The 19,896-nt window shown below is 40.5% G+C and overlaps 1 protein-coding gene across 1 annotated transcript in view; it reads left to right on the top strand.

The window, feature by feature from the left end:
• The window catches only part of ADAMTS3 (ADAM metallopeptidase with thrombospondin type 1 motif 3), a 128,831-nt gene that overhangs the window by 28,558 nt on the left and 80,377 nt on the right, over window positions 1-19,896 (top strand). Inside the window, exon 4 of the mRNA XM_065736757.1 lies at window positions 12,753-12,909. Within this exon, the coding sequence (XP_065592829.1) occupies window positions 12,753-12,909 (157 nt within the window). The remainder of the gene's footprint in view (window positions 1-12,752; window positions 12,910-19,896) is intronic.

Genomic DNA, 19,896 nt, shown 5'->3' with positions numbered 1-19,896 from the left:
TTTTCATCCTGGTATTCTGTTGAACAAGTAACATTTTTCCTTGTAGCTGCAGAAACTGTTTTACTTTTAAAAATCTGATTTTAAATGATCAACTGAATAATTCAACCGGTTGTGAAACCTGATCAGCGTGTGCTGTTTTAATATTTCAATTCAAAACTCTTTAATATTTTTATTTTTAAATTAATGCTGTCTTACTCTAGGAGCATAATTAGTAGGAAAAGTCTTATGCTTCTCTTTGCTGTCTGTGTTTAATACCCTTCAAGAAATGAGAGCAAAATGACTCAGGAGCTCTTGCTTTTATTTTGAAATGCATTGCAAGGAGTTCTACAGCAGATAAGACTTGATTTAACATTGTTGGTTTTTTTTTTTTTCACATTACTCTTCCAGAAAGGAGAAATTAACAACTGAACTCCTGCTTCCTGTACCAGAAACAGCTCAAAGGCTGTTAATGCTGAGGAAGCTAACAAGTGCGAGTGTTCTGCCTCGAAGCTGCTGTGTCTGCCTGGAGCCCAAGAAGCCCCAGAGGGGTCTGTGGGGGTTGGAGGTCCATCTGTGATGGAGAAGGAATTTAAAGTGCAAGCCTTCTCTCTCCCTCTGTAGGCGCCCAGCAATAGTATCAATAACATCTGTTTCTCTAGATGTGCAGGTTACTGCCATAGTGCTTTTTTCCAGCATTCTTCTAATGCATAGTATTTTTTATATGCCAAGTATGTCGAGACCATAAATACTTTAACATGCAGAAGATGTGCAGCAAGAGAAGTATGTCCTTTTGGATGGCTTCCCCCCTCCCCTGCCAGCCCTGACAGACAGGCCTACACAGGGATCTGGATCCCTCAGTGTGATGGTGGAGCAGAGCACAGGTGGCAGCCTGAGCACTGTGCCACCCACTGCAAGTCCCAGAGACAGCCTGTGCCATCACCAGGCTTGGAAACCTTCCAAGTTGTGGTGCTGCCTGTCCCAGGTTCACCCATTCCTTCTGTATGTGTCTTCCTCTGCTAATGCCTTCATATATGATAGGAAATGTGTTAGCATCACAGTTTTGATTTGTCACGGATTCAGCTGCATGAACAAGTAATGGAAAGAAAGACCTGTTTGATCAGCATGGAAGAGTGAAGCTGTGTATCCACCTGCTGTGCCCATGCTTGAGGCTTTTCCCTCTCTCCATCTGCCCGTTTCACAGTCCAGGTCTTCGGTTGTCCATTTCATTTTTTAGTATCTTATGTTTTTCAAAATCTGCTCAGCAGAGGAAGGCTGTTCCTGCTGATACCTTCTTTCTCAAAGGTGAGCTCCATGCATTCCATGGCAGTGAGGAATTGTGGTCCTTCTGGGGCTTGGACAGCCTAGTGCTGCCCTCCATGCGATTTGTTATTAGGGATCAATGAGTCTAAATTACTCAGAAATATCATAAAAGAAACAAAATGTGTGATATTTGATTGCTTCCATTTTATTTGATTAATAACTATGTTGATCTATGCAAGCAATAACTAGAGAAAATAGAATCTAGAAAAAAATAGGTGAGCATTAGAAAGATCATAATATCATCATAAACAGAAGGGGAACTCCTACCTTGGTTCGTCAGATGTGTTTTGTGTCTAAGTAATGGGACATGTATGTGTGTATTAAGTTACTTGACTCCAGCTATCCACAGAAATCACACTGAACTGAGATTTTATGATGTTCTTTGAGAGTATTAGGAGGATGGCTGAGCCTAATTGTTTTTGTTCGGTACAGAGCACTGCTGTGAGCAGTGACTACAAAACGATGCTTAGGGAAGGAAAGGGAAAAAAGTGACTAAAATCTTTTATCTAGCAGGAAAAAAGGAAAAAAGGGACTAAAATCTTTTATCTAGCAGGAAAATGCATCTGTGCTGTTAGAAGTGTATCTGTAAGCACTCTACCAAAGATTCTAACGCTTGGTTTAGTGTCAGTCATACATGAACTTCTATAGCTTAACAAGTGAAGCACTTTTGTATAGCCTCATAGCTTCTTGTCAGTCTGCTTTAGGGAGAGAGTGTATTTTGATTATTCCTCTTTCTAATTACTATTTTCTTTGTATGTTGTGATCTTTGCTAAAATTTGGCTCCTTTTTCCTACAGGTGTCAGGACTTAGCTGTGTAGATCAGTGATATGCAGCTATTTCATCAAGATTTAATGTTGTGCCTCACTGTTTAATAGATTTGATACTTCTTGTGCTTGCTTTTACACAGCACACATGCTCAGTTAAATCACCAGTCTGATTAACCCCATCAAAAACTGATCAGAAGTGATCTGTTCGTACTGCAAGCTGCTTTTTGCCTCTGCTGTTGTCAGGAGCTGCTTGGCATTTCATAGAATCATCAAGGTTGGAAAAGATCACTGAGAACATCCAGTCCAGCCACCGTTCCATCCCTGTCGTGCCCATTGACCATGTCCCTCAGTGCCACATCTCCAAATTTCTTGAACACCTCTGGGAATTGTGACTCTACAATCTCTGTGGGCAACCCGTTCCAGTACCTCACGTCCCTTTCTGAGAAGAAATCCTCACCCACGTTCAATACCGCACGTCCTTGGCATGATGGACTAAGCAGGTAGAAGGGTTCCTTGCAGGAGTCAAGAATCATGCCCAGTAAAAAAAAGCCCGGGGAAGCAAGTCAGTTAATTTGAACAGTTGTACCTCTTTGCATTCGTCTCCTTCAGCCTCTCAAATTTGGTCTTCACCAGCCTGTTTCCAAGCCTTGGCCCTGTCTGCAGAGCAAGGGGTATTCCTGTTGTGCCTGAGCAAGGAGTGCATTGCTCAAGTTTCTGGTTTTGCTGCTTTGTGCAATTTTTGAGGTCATTTGCCTATCTGCAGCAGGAGCTCAAAAATACACCAGAATAGATGTATTTGTGGTGCATTAAAAAATTGTGGACAATAGCAATTGTGAACTGAAGAGGCGCATCATGTGGTGAACTGTTCAACTTCAGCAGTCACTAGAATATGTCACTCTTCTTACCTTGCTTAAATGTTTTTAAAGAGGAACCTGGAGGATCAGTTGATTGTTGACCAAGTATGGATGCTATGTGGCATGAGATGAAATATCCAAATAGTGCACTGAAGGCATAACCTCGGAGCGACACATGTAGGAAACTTATAATCAATTTCCACCTACTGTAGCTCTGTTTTGGTGGAGGTGGGCAAAGCAAAATGTGCTGCAGGCAAAGCATCCTTATTTGCTTTTATTTTTCTTCAATAAAACAACCAGTGTTCAGTGTGGCTCCAAAAAGTTTTTGCCTTTGGATTAAAAAAGCGAGCAGCAGGTAGTTGTGACGCAGGTTTTGCACAGTCATTGAACTGAACACACCTTAAACCAACAGAGAGGGTGAAAGGTAGTAGTGTTTTTGCACTGAATCTGTGTTTTTAGACGAGGCAGCACCTTTTTTATAAAAGCATGTTTATATCGACTCCTTAAGAAGTTTAGACTGGAGGGCTGTCTCCAGAAACTGTCCCCCTCCCCTTTTGCCAAGTCCCATATGTTTGTCTTGGCAGGATGCAGTGTCTGCTTGGCTTGTGCTGGGATATTAAATTGAGGGAACACAGAGCTCTTGATGCTTTTCAATAGGGCTTCTATTTAGTTAGAGGCAGGATAGAGCTGTCAGCCACCTGCGATTGTCCAACCGGGAAGAGAGAGAGAAAGAAAAGGGGTGGGGTGGAGCCCTGGAAATGTTGCAATTTTATTGATGTATGGATGGAGGAAAGCATTTTCTGGGAGGTAGCAGCTTTGTGTTGGTTCGATTTTCGTTTAGTTCCGTGTGTACAACTGTGCTGGCTCCTTGTGCTATGGTTCTGGCTCTGTCAGCATCAGTAAAAGGTGGAATAAATGATCATGCAAGCTGAAGCAAACCAGCTTGGCTCAAACAACTTCTTCATTTATCTTATCACCTGTGGAGAATGTGTTAAGAGATCTTGTTAAGGGCCGAACAAGCAATTCATGGCTTGAGGACTTGTCCTGTTTGTTGTGTAAGACCACTGTTGGCACTCATACAAGAGAATGGCACTCGTCTTCTCTCAGTCTCTCTTCTACCACCATCAAGTGCTTTGAAGAATGGAAGAAAAAAATGTAAGGCTTGGGGAAATCTCCAGGGGGAGTGGAAAAGATTTTTGTGTTTTGCAAGCCTGAGTGATCTGTAGCTAATTGCCCTGACTCTTTCTCTGATTTGCTTTAGTTGGTATCATATTTCTTTCTTTCTCATTCAATAAGATGATATCTAAGGAGTCGGTTTTTGGAGAAGATTACAGTCATGAAGGTGACGCAGGGACACTGACTTGTCTGAGAGGATGTGACTTTGTCATGTGAAAGAAGAGTGCCCTTCCTTGTTGTGAAGGACAAATGTCAGGTTGATGGAGGAACTGCTTCCTAAACTGACAGGCTTGTCAGCTCTTTGAAGACAAGCTGCAAACTTATACAGCTGTCACACAGGCTCATAGAACAGTAGAGGATGCAGTTTCACAGACCTATAAGTATTTGGTTGCTGCTCCTCTGACCTTGCCTCTGTAGTCCCTTTGCTCCTGCTCAGATGACAATTGATCTGAACAGTTGTGGGCTCCAGAGATCTTACCGTACATTTTACAGACAAAGCCTGTCAGTGTATTTTCCTGTGTCCTCTCTGCTGGATTGCAGCCGTTGTATTTAGATCTTGTTCTTCTAAACAAGCAGAGTAATCACCCTCTTGAGCATGGTCTCTCCCCTAAAACAGGGGTCACTTATTGTGCGGAAAGTTTTCCCTTCACACTGAATTCTTAGCTGTCTTTGGACTGAAAAGTAACTCTTTAACAGATGGCAGCTTGTTCAGGTGCTGTGGTGAGAGTTACTACCATCTTCTCATTTCCACTTCCTAGGCAGAGTCCAGCTGCATCACCTGTTCCTACTACTCTGTATTTACACAAGTAAGCCACTGAAGGATCTAAAGTTGGATCTTTCTTCCAGAGTAAAGTTTTTTTGCGTTCTCGGATCCCTGTGGCTATTGCTTATCTTCCTCCTTGTAGTCTGAGAGTTTCTTACCAAGGACTGTTACTACAGTTTAACTTCATTAAGGCAACCTCTTTCTGCTCAGCAATTTCAGCCTGCTTTTTAATCTACTTCTTTTGTTATTGACAACCCACTTTATTTAGAGATTAAAGCAGAGCCTCAAATACGATGTTGAATTTCAGTCTTCTCTTTGAGTCTTCACACTAAAGATGTAGTATGTGGTATTTCCTAATTGCTCTTTATATTCCAGATGAGTATAAGTATCCCAAGCCAGATAAAAGATGCCCGTAATACAAATGAAGATTCTTACATTCTTATGTAGGAAAATGCAGTGAAGCTCTATCGATCGTGTATCCCCTAACTGCACAGTGTAATCAATTATACATTGGCTGACTGACTTTTTTAGATTGCAAAAATGTATGCCTCGGGTACAGATAAAATAGGTCTGAACGTGTATTCAACTGGAGCAGTTACTATTTTTCTAAAAGCCTGTATAGTGGTTAGTTGCAAAAAAGCTACATCAAATAGGTGAACATTTGACTTTAGGATACCACAAAGGACTTTATATCCCTCTTCACTCTATTCAGTGTGTTGTCTTCATAAAAGAAACTGAAAGCAGGCAAGGCATTTAATCTAAGAGTGTGAGCTCATACAAAGCTAGTAAGCATGGAATATCATGTATTTGTGTACTCAATGTTGTCAGAAGAGAGTGCCATTTGATGTTTATCCATGTTAAGAACTGAGTGCAACATGGAACAAGTATTGCGTCCTTGTCTCCAGAGCTAACTCTAACCCACCAAGCCTGATGTTCCTCATACAACACAGTGCTGTTTTTCCTATGTTTGCAAAAAGCTTTCATTAAAGATGTAATCCCAGTCAACTGCCAGAAACGTACTTGCATGATATTCCTAGTTACTAGTTTGGAATGGGGAAAGGACAAATTAATAAATAAATAATTAAAAACAATAAAAAAAAGGAGAAAGAAGTGAGAAGTTTTAAGTCAGGAACAAGACTGAAAATGAAGAAGTTAGAAGCCTGAATGGAGCATAGAGAGCTGGCGTAGTTTGAAGAATACTGTATTATTGGGAGGAACCTTTTTGTATGTGATCTTTTCTTTGTCACCTAAGTGTATATATATCTATACATACAGATATAGGGAAAGGGGGAGAGAGAGATCTGATGCAAGTAGCCTTCAGAACCAGCTTGCCTGTAGCACTGCTCTCTTTGTAGTTTACTGCCACATGTGCCACATTGGTCTGGGAGCAGACATGTCACAGGTAGTAAATTCTTTAATTTTCTATTTCTGATTTGCTTAAGGCAGTCTTACATGTTCAGTTCTCTCACTGTTTAAAGCTGGCTTAGGAGAAGTAGCTGCTAATTAATGCCTCTGTTCCCCTGAATACCACATCAGCATGTTAAAAATTCTTTCTGTGTAGTACAAGGGCACAGGGGGCATCTTAAGAACTTAATTGGTGTATTAGTTTCTCTGTGGTAGATTCATTATGTCTTACTAAAATGCATACTACTCTAGGGTTTTCAAAGTAGAGATGCCAGCTGTAATCAAATGTTGTGAAGGTAAATGCATATGCAGATGAAGCCGATAGTAAAACCTGGGAAGGAAAACATTCTTCTCTGATAGAGATCATCGTACTGTATACTCACTATCTGTAAAGTCAGTGGAAATACAGTTAAACCTCTTTGACTTTCGCTATAATTGAGTGTCATTCTACTTAAAAATATGAATTCTTTGAGATATGAAAATGAACAGCGCAGAAATCCATGAGCTTGAAAAGTAGAGCGGCTGGCGTGCAGGAGACATCATCAATGGCAGCGTAGAAAAATATCTTACTGTCTCTTTAGTTTCAGGTAGTCACCTGTTTACAGTCCACATTGGGAATTGCATCCTGAACCTTTACAGCCCAATCTGAAAAACTGAGGGCTTCTCCCTTAATGCTCTTTAATATTCTCTGGGTTTTTTTTGTTTTTCTTTTTTCCTTTTTTTCTTGCAGCTTTTAGCCCTTCTGATGGAAAACTAAAGCTTTATGGTTTAATGTCCTTCAGGAGTCAGCTGTCTCAGCTGAATGTTGCTTGATGGAAATACAGTCAGTACCTAGTCACGAGCAGCATTAGCTGGGGATGTGCAGAGAAAAAGGGAAAGTGAACTCTTTCCCAGGAGGGGTTTGTGTGACACTTATTCACTGAAGTCACTGTTCATGCTCTTCTCTTGGTGATTGATACACTGGTGTTTTCTGATGGACTGCTGGACGAGCAGCATGGTTGCAGTCACCCTGCTTCCATAAGTAATCCGTACTGCTTAGATTAAGTGGTGTGGCCTCTCTAAGGAAATGAAGCTTCAATGAGCATGCATGCAAGCCAGCAGTGCATAGCTGTGGCTGAGTTGGCCCTCCTGCTACCAGGGAAACACTTGTCTTCTGCAGCACAGGGTATTGCACCAGTCTGGGCTCCTGCTTACAAAGCCCCTAGGCTGGAGCCAGGAAAGAGCCCTAGAGAGGAATCACCACATTGTCTTGTGTTTTCTTCTCTTTCTCTTGGAGCCCACAGTGGCTGCTGTGGTATGTGATTAAAAAAATAATAAATCTGTGAATTCATGCTTGATTGTCCCAGAGCCTGACTCCTTGTTCTGATATCCCTTTGTTCACATTCACCGCACACCAAGTGCTCTGTACTTGCAATTTCTTTAGCATCAAAGCAGTACATGCTGAATCAGATGGCTAGCAACAGGATGAGAGGGCGTGGCCTTCAGTTGCACTAGTGGAGGTTCAGGTTGTACATTAGGAAACATTTATTCCCAGAAAGAGCAGTGATGCAGTGGCACAGGCTGCCCAGGGAGGTGGTGCAGTCACTGTCTCTGGAGGTGTTCGTGAACCATGGAGATGTGGTACTGAAGGATGTGGTCAGTGTACACGGTGGGGATGCATTAGTGGTTGGACTTGGTGATCTTAGAGGTGTTTTCCAAATTTAGTGATTCGGTGATAAGATCCAATGGATGCCAACAATATAGTATGTGTACTTGGATCCTTGTAAACATGAATTCCTTGTGTCATTCTGATCCCATCTGACTGGTTGTTCCCATTAAAGATTCTGTGAGCTTTTCCGTTGTTTCTGTTGATGATGTGCCTGAAATGTTTTTGGTGTACATCAGCATCTATCAGACAGGTCAAGAATGCTGCCGTGCTAAGTGACAGCACTTGACGGCAACCACTGCCAGGGAAAGCTTGCAGTCTTCAGTGTGAGATGGGGGCTGCCAATGCAGGTTGGGCAGTAGTGGGGAACAGTGAGATATTACTGATGGGTGCTGTAGGTAGAGGTCTTAGCACTTCAATAACTTAACTTTTGTCAAGCTTTTTTTCATGGGCAGTTATGCAAATCAGTGTTTTGCAAAGGAATTAGCATGAGGAGTTGTAGCTTTCGTTTTTGAGGCAACAGTTTGTCCACTGTAAGAAGAGGAGACAGTAAGTAGGAAAAAAATAGAACTTGCAGGTAGAGGTGGGCAGTGGAGAACTGGCATCCAGAGGTGAGAGCATTAACTAACTTCTTGGCATGGTAGTTAGGATGGGGATACTTTGCCATAGGTTTCTTTTGTAAAATAAATGCGCTGTAGACTACAACAACTCAAAGCATTTCCTACCCTGGGGTAGCATTCAGTGTCAGGTATTAGAAGCACTTGATTTGATAATGGCTGATACTGTGACTCAACAAGCGCTTTCACTTTCTGACATTTGAGGGTGGGCTTTTCAAAACATGCCTGAGAATTCAGGGACCTGCCCTCTTTGCAAACCACTTGAAATGGGGCATTTAACTTCCTAAAATACTTTCGAAAATCCCACCCATAATGTTTACTCTAATATTGAAGTTAAATGTATCCATTCTTAAGTGCCGCTCCACAGCTCTCTGTTGTATTTCTCTGAATGAATAGTTCTTCCCTCCTGCTTTCAGCTAATACCCTATGCATATTTATACAGAATCGCGTTCCCCCTTAAATACTGTTGACTTTGGCTCTGTAAGGGACTCCTTATTTAACCTGCCCTTGTAGGCTATTTTCTCAAGGCTTTGTATCATTTGTAATTCCTTTATTATTATTGTCTGTGTCTTTTTGCATTTGGAAAGAACAGAGTTTTCCAGGTTTTGTTTGTCAGTGGATTATCCAGTATGAGTACATGGCTTATGGGCTGTGGGAAGTCCTCCCAGGTGGCCTGCCTGTGCCACGCTACGTTTGGGCTTGCTCCCAGTTACCTTTTATTATTAACTCAGGCAGGACCACCTCCTGCATCTGTTTAATTCAGTGGAAAGGCTTTCCCTTAGTACTCTGCTTCACTACTTCTGGACTGGGGAGGGTGAGAAGAGTCACAGGGATGACATGGGACACAAGTCCTTTGAAGTCAAAATTATAGATGCAGTGCAGAAGGGTGGATGTGGAGAAGGTGTTAAACGAGAACTTCAGCCTGTTCCCCCTATGGTACCTTTCAGTGAGAGATATTTGCTGTCCTTTTAAAAATAGGAGAAGTGCATCTGTAGGAAAGCTGAGAAATTAATCCACTTCCCTTGAGTCTCTGTCAAGGTGGAAGTAGTGCTGAGAACAGGTATGTTTATTCCAGACCTTTTCAGTCACTGTGCCACAGAGGCTTCTTTTTGCTGTCAGTAGTTTTGTTGTGTTCTTGTGTTCAAGTTTTAAGACAAATGAAGAGAGTTCTTGATAAACTTCACAGAAGCGCAGATTTCAAGCTGTGTTTTTTCAGTTGTTGGAAACTTTTAACATTATTAATTTGTAAGAAAAAGTACTAAAACTAATAGCATTCCAGAATTTCAGACTGTGCTTTCCTGTATTGCTCCATAAATGTGCTTTTGTGGAAAAAAAAATTCCACTACATACTTTATTTCTTGAAAATCCACTGCAGTCTTTTCTCCAAGTGAGCCTTTAAAAATATGTGCTCTAAACACCTGCTTGCTTATCTGACCCGTTGGGAAGAAAATGCTGTGTTGACAGTAGAGTTTACAGTGAAGATTCGCTCAGAAATGTAACACCTGCCTATACCCCTCTTTCTGCATTCGTTTGGAAATCTTCAGGCTCTTTTTATTGATGAAATGTGGGAGAGAAAAAAAAACGGAATGGAAAGAAAGCTGGATTTTGCATTCACACTTGAGTGTAGGCTGTTAAAATGGACCTAAAGTGTTCCTGTTGATTCTACATTTTATTTTCCTACGAAAGGGACAAAAAGAAAATAAAAGTTATTTATAAAAGTGTGTCTGTTGGAATATGCTTTGAAACATAATACCATTCTAGTAATTTTAAGTCCTAATGTATTCAGAGTTGCAGCATGTTAATATTTATATTTTTTACTGCAGCAGACAGTGTAGATGAGTATTTCAGAAGTGGGCAAATTACGTATTCGAAGTGATGTCAAAAATGTATTGAACCTTCACGTAGGTGCAAATAAAGCAGAGTGAAACAAGGCTGAAGAGTGTTTTAAGGGTGAGGAAGAAAGTCAGTGAGATGCAGTGCTGAAAAAAAGCCCGCATATGTTCACGTTAATATAACAGATACTTCTTCTGTTTTTAATCCGTGTTCATTTTTCCTTCATCAGCCCTTTAGGTTTGGCCCTTTGACGACAAAACCACAATTGCACGGTCTCTACTGTAATTCTTCCTTTCTCTCATGGGACCGTGGGGAGCACTATTTTTCCAAAAAGCACATCGTGGCATGTGGTAAATGGCCTGTGTGGGCTGCCTTCAGTCTGTGTGAGCCATTTGATTCTCATTTTAATTAACTTCTCTGCTGTGCCAGGGGGAGGTTGCTAGCCGTACTGGAGGTCAGGTCATTGGTCTTACACTGGATCCATGGGGGTCATTGTTCTTTAGGAGACCCACATTGCTGATGAGCAGTTTGAACTCCAGCCTTTGGGCTCCATTTGCAAACGTTGTGGAGAGATTGTGTTGCATTTATTCACAGTTAGCTGCCTGAATCTCCTCAAAACTGTTCCAATCCACTGAACTTAGTGGAGTTACCCACTTCCATAAGACTGAACCAAGGGTAGAGATTTGCTTTATGTCTGCATAAATAATCATCCCTCACAGCTGTTAAATAAAATAATTTTAAAAAAATTGCTGCACTTTGCAGTGTTAGTTTAGCATGATTAGGTGAAGAGGATACGGCTTTTCTTAATTAATAATTAGACTTCTAAAACAGCTCATGTTTCTGTCTCATATTAATACAACAGGATTACCAGTATCTGTGAAGTTAGGAGGAGTCTTTGGAGGAGCAGATAATGAGTTACAGCTTACGGGGGGTGGAATGTGTTAGGTCTGTCAGAATGTTTTATGGAGAGCTGTAAAAATGGAAACTGTACTTGATGCTTGCAGATTATTCTTATATTCCTTTCACAGGAAGGCACACCCATTCTCAAAAATATAATTGTGGGCTCCGTCTTTGCAGATTTAACACACACAAGAAGAGGCATACACATTAAAGCTGGAAAGTGGAGCCAAGGCTTCACTTCTCCACTGAGCTCTGACTTTGGACAGAACTACTTTAAACTCATAACTCATAGGCAGTAGCTTCATGGAACACTTTTTTTGTGTGTAGTTTTTTGTTATTTGTTTTACAAAAAAAACTTTTTTGCCAAGTTAGGGTCTTACATAGCAACTATATGTAAAATACTTAGTTCTGCTTCTTCAGCTTAGGAAAATGGCAAGCAAATAAGCCATTACCAGCAATGGGGATTTGTTAATTCCCAGTCTAATAACGTGTACTGGCCACATGAAAAACTGACTTGTGATGCCAACCTAAATTATTCCTCTCTAAAATCTCACTTGTTATTGCTATTCCTGTAATGAAAATAAAGGGAAAATATGGTACTTAGATGTATGCAGTCTAGGTAAAATATGAATGAATTTTTAAGAAAATATTTGAAGAAAATAAAAATTGAAGAAATACATGTGTGGGTGCAAGAAAACTCATGGAGCAAGGAAAGCTTGTGGGGCAATACCCTTTGTGGCATTTTGAATATTTTGATTAAAGCATTCATTTTTATACTTTGTCAGAGACCTTTGTAATTCTGCCTGTTGTATTTGATAAATTATCTAAGTTTGGACTATGGTAATCTCTGTTTATTGCAAAATAAAATCTGTGTAGCTATGTCATAAATAAGTTTGATGGCATTCAGAGCTGGATTAGGTGGCATTCAGGCTGGAGGAGCCCCTTGAGCAGTTTGTGTAACTGTCAGGATTGCCTCATTCATTTGGATTTTGGGATGCATGCTTGCTTTTCTGTCCATTTGCCCCAAGAGGCATCAGACAAATAGGCCATTGCTGCTGATTTTAATTAAGTAAAATGAAAAGTCGGAACTGTGAGGGATTCAGAATATATGAATATATGAGTTAGGGATTTACAGGACGTTGCAGTGTTCAACATACTGTACACGGATTACAAATTAGCATAGAAGTGATTAACTCCAGTATGACTTTGGTGTTGGTTGTGTTTCTTGGTGGGATAATGCATCTCATATGTATACAAGATTTTGTCTTACTACCTTTGAACACTGGTTTCAGACAGATGAACATCCTTAGAATCCAGAGGATATTGCCTCTGGGTAGAAGTCTGTAAAAAGGAAACCCAGTGGTAATTTGATTCTTATAGTATAGTAATATGCTGAGTATTTTATGCTTCACCCCTGTTGATAATCTTGTTTTTAAAGCAAGGCCTTTAGGCTCTCTACTGATGTATTTGTGTGCTTTCTCTCTTCCTCATCAGGCTGGTATGATAAGAACTGACGAGGATGAATACTTCATTGAGCCTTTGGAAAGAGGAAAACAAATGGAAGAGGAAAAGGGAAGAATCCATATGGTGTACAGGCGATCAGCTGTAGTGCAACATACTGCTGATACGGTCCCTGATGTCCACACAGAAGGTATAGTACACCTGTGTGCTTGTTGACAAATCTCTCCCAGGTAACTGTAGCCTACTGTAGCTTTTGAAAGAAGCAGTTTTGACTGAACTGTTGGAAAAGGCAGTTTTTAAATATTTTGCTAAAATACATCAGTGTCATGTACACAGTTTCTCTGCCAAGAGCAGCACTTGTGCATGCATCTAGGAGACCAGAACCTAGCCGTGAGATGTTCTCTTCAATAAATGTTGCAGAATTCATGCTTGTTTCCTCTTTAAGCCAAGGGCAAAGTTTGTACTGATTTCAGTACATATAAATAAGTCTGAGCTCTGCCTAATTTGGTAAGATGTTGTGGGACACGTTAATAGAAATACTCATATGAATTTAATATTCAAAGCTGTTATTAAGGTTTGCCTGTCTATACAACTTCTGTTCAAAATTTGGGTCTTATTTCTTTCCAAGTAATAGCTGAATTGTGCCAATGGCTGATACTGTTTTCCCCCTTCTATGGGTTGCAGTTAATGCAGCTTGAAAGCAATTGTCTTTGTGGGATATATACTTTGACAAATTCCAGAGTTCCTCTCAGTCTTAAAGATAGTGTGGTTGGTCTATCTGAGGATAAATACTGTGTAGTTTTAATCCATTTCACCACTTGTTTTTTTCCCTTCCTTTAATATTAAATGAACGTTTACAAGCCAGCATATTGCATAGGGAATGTTGAAGTTTTTGACACTGTGGATTAAAGAGCAGTTTCATTCTGCTTCTGCAGTCTGTTTTTTCAGTGTCTCTCAGCTTCTCAAATTCCTTTCTGTACTTCCTTGTGTTCACTTTTTCTTGCAACTTACAAGTGTTTGAAAAGAACAAGAAGTACAAAACAGAACTAGAATTAGATACAAATATTAAGCAGAGAGGAAGTAAGCACTGCCTCATCACCAGTCCTCATGAACTTGAATTATTTGGTGTGGGTTTGGAATCTTGTCTCTGGAAATTGATAACCATTCCCCAATCCCATCAGGATTTTATTACTCTTTCAGAAGGTAAGTCTATGCTGACTGTGGTGCTACAGCATGGGAGTATCGCAGCAGGCCTGGGGACCAGCAGCAGTCTGAACAGTACAGTCTAATAAACTTGGCATTTCTCTGAGCTCTGTGCTGCCGAAAGTACTTTGCTTTTGATAACCCAAATGAGGTCATTTAAATCATGCATCTCTGTTGTGTGAGTGACTGAATGATGCTAAAAAAGAGCTTTTACGCTAGTGATAACATAGCTTGGCACTGTGTTTCTACCTTGAAATCACTGTGTCAGTTGGACTGACAGAGTCAAACCAGTCAGACATCAGTACATTTTGATGATGGAGCCTCTGGTCTGCATTGGTGAACTCAGCATCTCTTTCCTTTACCATGCTTCATGCACTCACAGATTTTATTTGCAAATGCTTTGAATCCATGGAAATCTTTGCGAATTCCAAGTAGTTATAATGTGGGGAAAGGCTGCAGGAACATGCAGTAGCTGCAGCCAATTATTCACAGCTCTGTGGAAGAATTTATAAATTGCAGTTCATAATACATGAAGATTACTTTGAGTCTTTGAATGTTGTTTGGCATGTGGTAAGTGCCTAAAGGACTTAATGCCTTCAGCATATTCCGATCTTCTTCTGTTTGGTTGGTGGGAACACGTAAGAACAGCAGCTACCTTTTTGAAACTGGTAGTGATCTTTTTAGGTAGTGTTGAGGCCTTGTGTCTGTAGCTGACTTTTTGTGATCAGGAAGTTCAGACCAAAAAGCTTGCTTCTTGTAGGTCACTTTATTTCATCCTTTGACAGAGATCTGTTTCTATGATGCTGAATGTTGGAAAAGATCTGTGCAGTACATAGTGCAGCCCTTATTGGTGAGGGGAACTGAGAATCACAGAGGCACATGAAGATACCATGAGTGTATTCTGTGAAAAAGGAAAGTCCTGAAATGAGGCAGAACTTGATCAAGCATAGACATACTTCCTTGTCTAGGGGAACTTACTGTGTAATGTAACAGGATTACTCTGGAAAGAGTGTTTAGATGGATGTGGAAGATACAGGAGTAGAGGTGCCTGTGTCTGCTATGTGTACAAGGCTTGTTAGTCTTGAACTGAAACAGTTGAGCGCAGTGTGATGTTTCTGGGATGACTCTAGGCCTGGTTGGTGCTGTAGAGAGCTGAGCAGTACAGATCCCAGGTTAACAACCGTTCGCTCCTGGCAAAAATAAGCAAGTACAAACTTTTGGTTACAGTACAGTCCAGCTGTCTTTGTCCATTGTATATTCTATTAGGTGCTTTACTGATGTACTGCAGAAATATTCACACAGAATATTTGTATATGTCAGTTTGCCCAAGGCAGTATCTTCTGATGGGGGTGCTCCATCTAAGCTGCCACTTCCTCATACTTTTTCTAACTGATACTTCTACATTGGTGTTGTCCAACCTTTTGGCTTGCCTGAGTTACACTGAGTGAAGAGGAATTGTCTTAGACCACATATAAAATATATATATAGTTAATGAGTATAAGCAATGAAACTTACTTATTTTTTTATATTTTTTATTCAAGCACAAAAAAAAAAAAGAGGGCAACAAAAACAGAAAAGTAGAGGTTTGGGCAGTGTTTGTTTTCTAGCTGTCTACAAGGTAGTTCTTTTCCCCCTTGTTTCTTTCATAATTTAAAATACAAAACAAAGGAATGCTGTCTTGTTCATCCACTTGTGTATCACTGTGTTTGCAACTAAGTTTTTGATTAACATGTTCTAAATTTTAAGTTCCTAGAAGTAGTATCCACATGTTTGTGGATAACTCACATATGTGTAACTATGCTTGGGTGAAAGTACCAAGTTATACCAAAGTATGACCCAGTCCTGCAGCACATGCAGATTACCAGGGTAGGAAAAAGGGATTGCTTTATACTAGATTGCTGCTTGATTTATTTATTTATTTAACAGAGTTCTTTTCCTATAAGACATGCAAACCATTTCATTCCAAAGTTTATATTCATAGGCAAAACCTTATTTAACATGAAAGAATTTCCACTGCCAAATACCAAAGTCCCACAGGCTTTTTGGTTCCGTGTGTATGGTATCTAACACTATTTTTCTGATCATTTCCTTTACTGTGAGCTGACTTACATCTTGCACTGGGAGGGATTTGTCTTCCCTGTCCCCCACTTGGAAGTTCAGGGATACAGAAGGCTTGAGAAGCCTGGCTGGCTGTGAAGAGTGAGGCAAAGAACTCATTAAGTACCCCAGCCTTCTCCATGTCTGAGAAAGCTCTCCTTTTTCATTTACGAGAAGGGTGTATGCTCTCCTTTGCCTGTCTCTTCTGCCCAGTGTGTCTAAGGAAACCCTTCATGTTTTTCACATCCCTTGCAAAGTTCAATTCCATCTATGCCTTGGCTTTCCTGATTCCATCTCTGCACATCTGGACAGCATTCCTATATTGTTCCTAAACCTCTTATCTCTCTTCCACTTCTTATGCTTTCCCTGTTTCCTCCCAACCTGGCCAGCAGTCCTTGCTCAGCCATTCCACCTCCTCTGCTTGATTTCTTCTGCTAGGGGATGGAGAGCTCTTGTGCACCCAGGAAGGCATCCTTAAAATGCTCCAGCTCTGTACTGTTTCTTCACCCTTAAGGGCAGTTTCTCAGGGGATCTCATCCAGCATTTCCTCAAATAGGCTGAAGTTAGTTCTCCTGAAGTTCAGGGTCCTGACTCCAATCTTTTCCAGGCCCAGATTCCTCAAGATAGCAAACTCAACCAGGGCATGGTTGCTGCAACACAGTCTGCCTCCAGTCTTAACCTCTTCAGCAGTCTCTTCAGCATTGGTGAGCGCCAGGTCCAGCAACACTTCACCGCTGATGGATGGGTCTGTCCAGTGCCTGAACCAGAAAGTTGGCCATGGACACCAGAAGTCTCCTGAACTCCTTACAGCTTGCCATGTTGTTTTCCCTGCAGATATCTGAGTGCTTGAAATCCACCTTTAGTCGACTCTGACCACCAGATGCCCCTTGTTAATCCAGTCCCTACAATCTTGACCAGTTCGTGACTATTTCTTAGAGATAGCTCTTGACAGTCTATCCACTTGGTAACATAGAGGGAAACTCCCGTATGACTCATGTGATGGGTTAGCATAGTAGCCCTCCCACTCAAATAAATAGTTAAGTTTACTTTTGTTCACAGGAAATCTTTCTCACATTTGACAGTTTGAAACTTTTATGCATATTTGACTTCAGGAAATACGTCTGGATGTGCCATTTTGAAACAGCAGTGTTTACGCAGTCTACTTTATATATATTCGTGGAAATAATTCTTGATATCTCTGTCCTCCACTCAGGTTATAGGCAGGAATGAGGAGTGCAGTCTGCTGGTGATTTACAAGCTCGGATTCAGCCAACAGAGACAAGTATCCAAGTTTTTAGTCATAGATGACAGGTGAAACATCAAACTAGATACTAAGTTAAAAAATTACGTAGAAATGTTGCTGTATGTGAAGTGAGAGTTATCTTTAATACCCCTCTACCACAGTGAAATAGTATACAGTGCACTGTGTTCCCTCTAAAAGTAGTCAGTTTCATTTGTTAATATACTATTGTCAGAAAAGCTTCCAACTGCAGCTATATCAAAGAAACTTTCTGTCTCTCATTTGGTGTTCCTGCGTGATTTTATAACATTGGGGAATTTGCTGTTCTTCAAACAATCTGAAAGAATGAGATTAGGAATTCTAAGTCAGGAAAATTACCAGCTTAAGATATTAGCAATGACTGCAATGTAGAGCTGCATTTATTGGTTCATGTACTGTTTTTTTTTATACAGAGATATATGATTTATCTACCTCTCTCTCCTGTTTTTCTGTATTGCAGTTATTTGCGATAAAGTTCCAGTGAGCTTTCTTGGAAAGGGGGGGTTCCATAAATCTAGTTTTCTGGAGAAGATATTAGGATGCCTGACTGCTATGGATTTAGCCTTTTCACTTATGCAGCAGTGTAATCTTATCCTTGAAGCAGCACCCTGTGCTGCTTTCTGTTTACCGTATCCATGGCTATCAATAGCCACTTTAGAGAATGACAGCGTATGGTGTGCACAATATTGGTTTCATCATTTGCTTTGTGTAGAGATTGTTTTCAATTAACGGCATTAATTCATTGGTATAAAGAGCAGTGCTTATCTAGCATATGGCAAGCAAGGTTTTGTTGTTGTTTTATCCTTACAAAATGCCCCATCTGCTCACACCCTCACCCTGTGAGATCAGCGAAATATGGATAGTTTCTCCATGTTTTGACAGGCTGGTGGCAGGAGTGTTCATTTTTATTTCATGAAATAGTTATTTTTATTACACAGATAAGCTTTCTGCTAATTCACTTGATTTTGTTATCCTGTGTTTCTCAGAAACCAATTTTCTGCAAATGTGTGACAATGAAGGGACCTGCAAGTTAGTGGCGCATCCTCAGCAGTTAATGTTGAGTATTGAAAAAAAAAAAAATACCCTGAATTAGTACTTGCACTCTCTTCTGCAAGTGAGCTTGTTTGCTGGTTTTAAATGCCGTGGTAGTTAATACCAGTTAATTCTTTTGGACAGAGGAAGCTCTTCCTCTGCTGCACAATGGTGACCAAGGCCTCCCCTGGGAAACCCCTGCTATTGAAAACTCCTTTAATGTAGTAGGATGTGACACAGCATCAGGAAACGTCAAACGAATTTCTCCCTTGGGAATGTAAAACAGGCTTGGTTATTCTTCCCTGTGAAAAACTGGGTCAGATGAGTTACACAGAAAACCATGTGAAAACTGGTCAGCTCATAGTGCTTAATGTAGTCGTGACCCAGAACAAGGTTTTCCATACCACATATGCAAAATTACTAATTTGTTATTTGTACTGTCATAACTTTCGTTTAAATTTAAGAAAACTACTGAAAATGTCTGTCTGTGCTCAAAAGCAAAGTGGAATCGACCATTGTGAGCCTGGTAGCAAAAACCCAAAGAGATAGATGATTACAGCAAGTGGCAGTGAGTTGAAACAGGCTGCTTAAGCTACAGAGGGCTTTCATTAGGCTTAGTCGAACTCTAGATTTCATAGAAATTCCCAGCTAATGTAGCATGCTTTCCTCTAATCACATCCACTGGGACTTTCTTGCCTAAATGTTAGTTAATTAGTAAATCTTTTTCAGCTTTAGTAAAGGAGGTTGATGAACAGAGGGAGGAGGAGATATTTCCACAGATAGCAGCTTCTTGCCATCCATTACTCTGGCAGGCTGAAAATGGGACAGCTCCTAGATTGAACTGTGATGGGTTACTGCACACTGTTTCTGAAAATATTTTAGGTAGTTGATATATTGTAGAAGCCACATGAAAAGCTCTGTGACTTGGCATTCCCTGCTAATGCATGCATACCTTGTGGGGCAGCTGTTTGCAGGATGCCACCAAGTACATGCTCTGCTATAGTATTTCACAAGTCTGTAGTGTCACTGGGGAGCTGAAAAGGCTCTGCTTGCTGTGAGTGTTGATGCTCAGTGAGAAGGATGTGCTGGGCCTGGAGGAGGGAAAACAGCTTTTGAGGCTTTTTTTCTAAAGACACTGAAAGTTTGCTTTTAAGTGTCTGAGATGAGCATCCCATTAGGTATAGTCTGGAAATCCTATTGTAGAGCAGGATGATTTTTCAGTTCTTCATGGGTGAAAATATGTGTGATCATCTCTTAATGGCTTTTCCATGTCACATTGCCCTGGGATGATGTTTTGTAAGCTTGACTTCCCCAGTAATCTAAGTCTTGATTCTGAAGACATGAAACATTTTTGCTTCTCATTTTATTTGAATACTACAGGTACTCAAGATCAGTGTTCATATTATGAGTGTTATTCCCAAATAATATCTTAAGGACAAAAAGAAATAAGTATGAAAAGACTCCATTTAGTGCATGGAAGTTACGGGGGACAGAGGGAGAGCAAGTTATGCATACAAAGCTGGAAAAAAGGCAGAAAAGAATACGAGAGTCTGTCATGTTAAAACA

The sequence above is a fragment of the Cyrtonyx montezumae genome, unplaced genomic scaffold (assembly GCF_038088225.1).
Source record: "Cyrtonyx montezumae isolate F1298 unplaced genomic scaffold, pur_monq_1.0 scaffold_2, whole genome shotgun sequence".
Lineage (NCBI taxonomy): Eukaryota > Metazoa > Chordata > Aves > Galliformes > Odontophoridae > Cyrtonyx > Cyrtonyx montezumae.
Note: the sequence above shows the minus strand (reverse complement) of the source record. Positions and strands in the feature narration are given on the sequence as shown.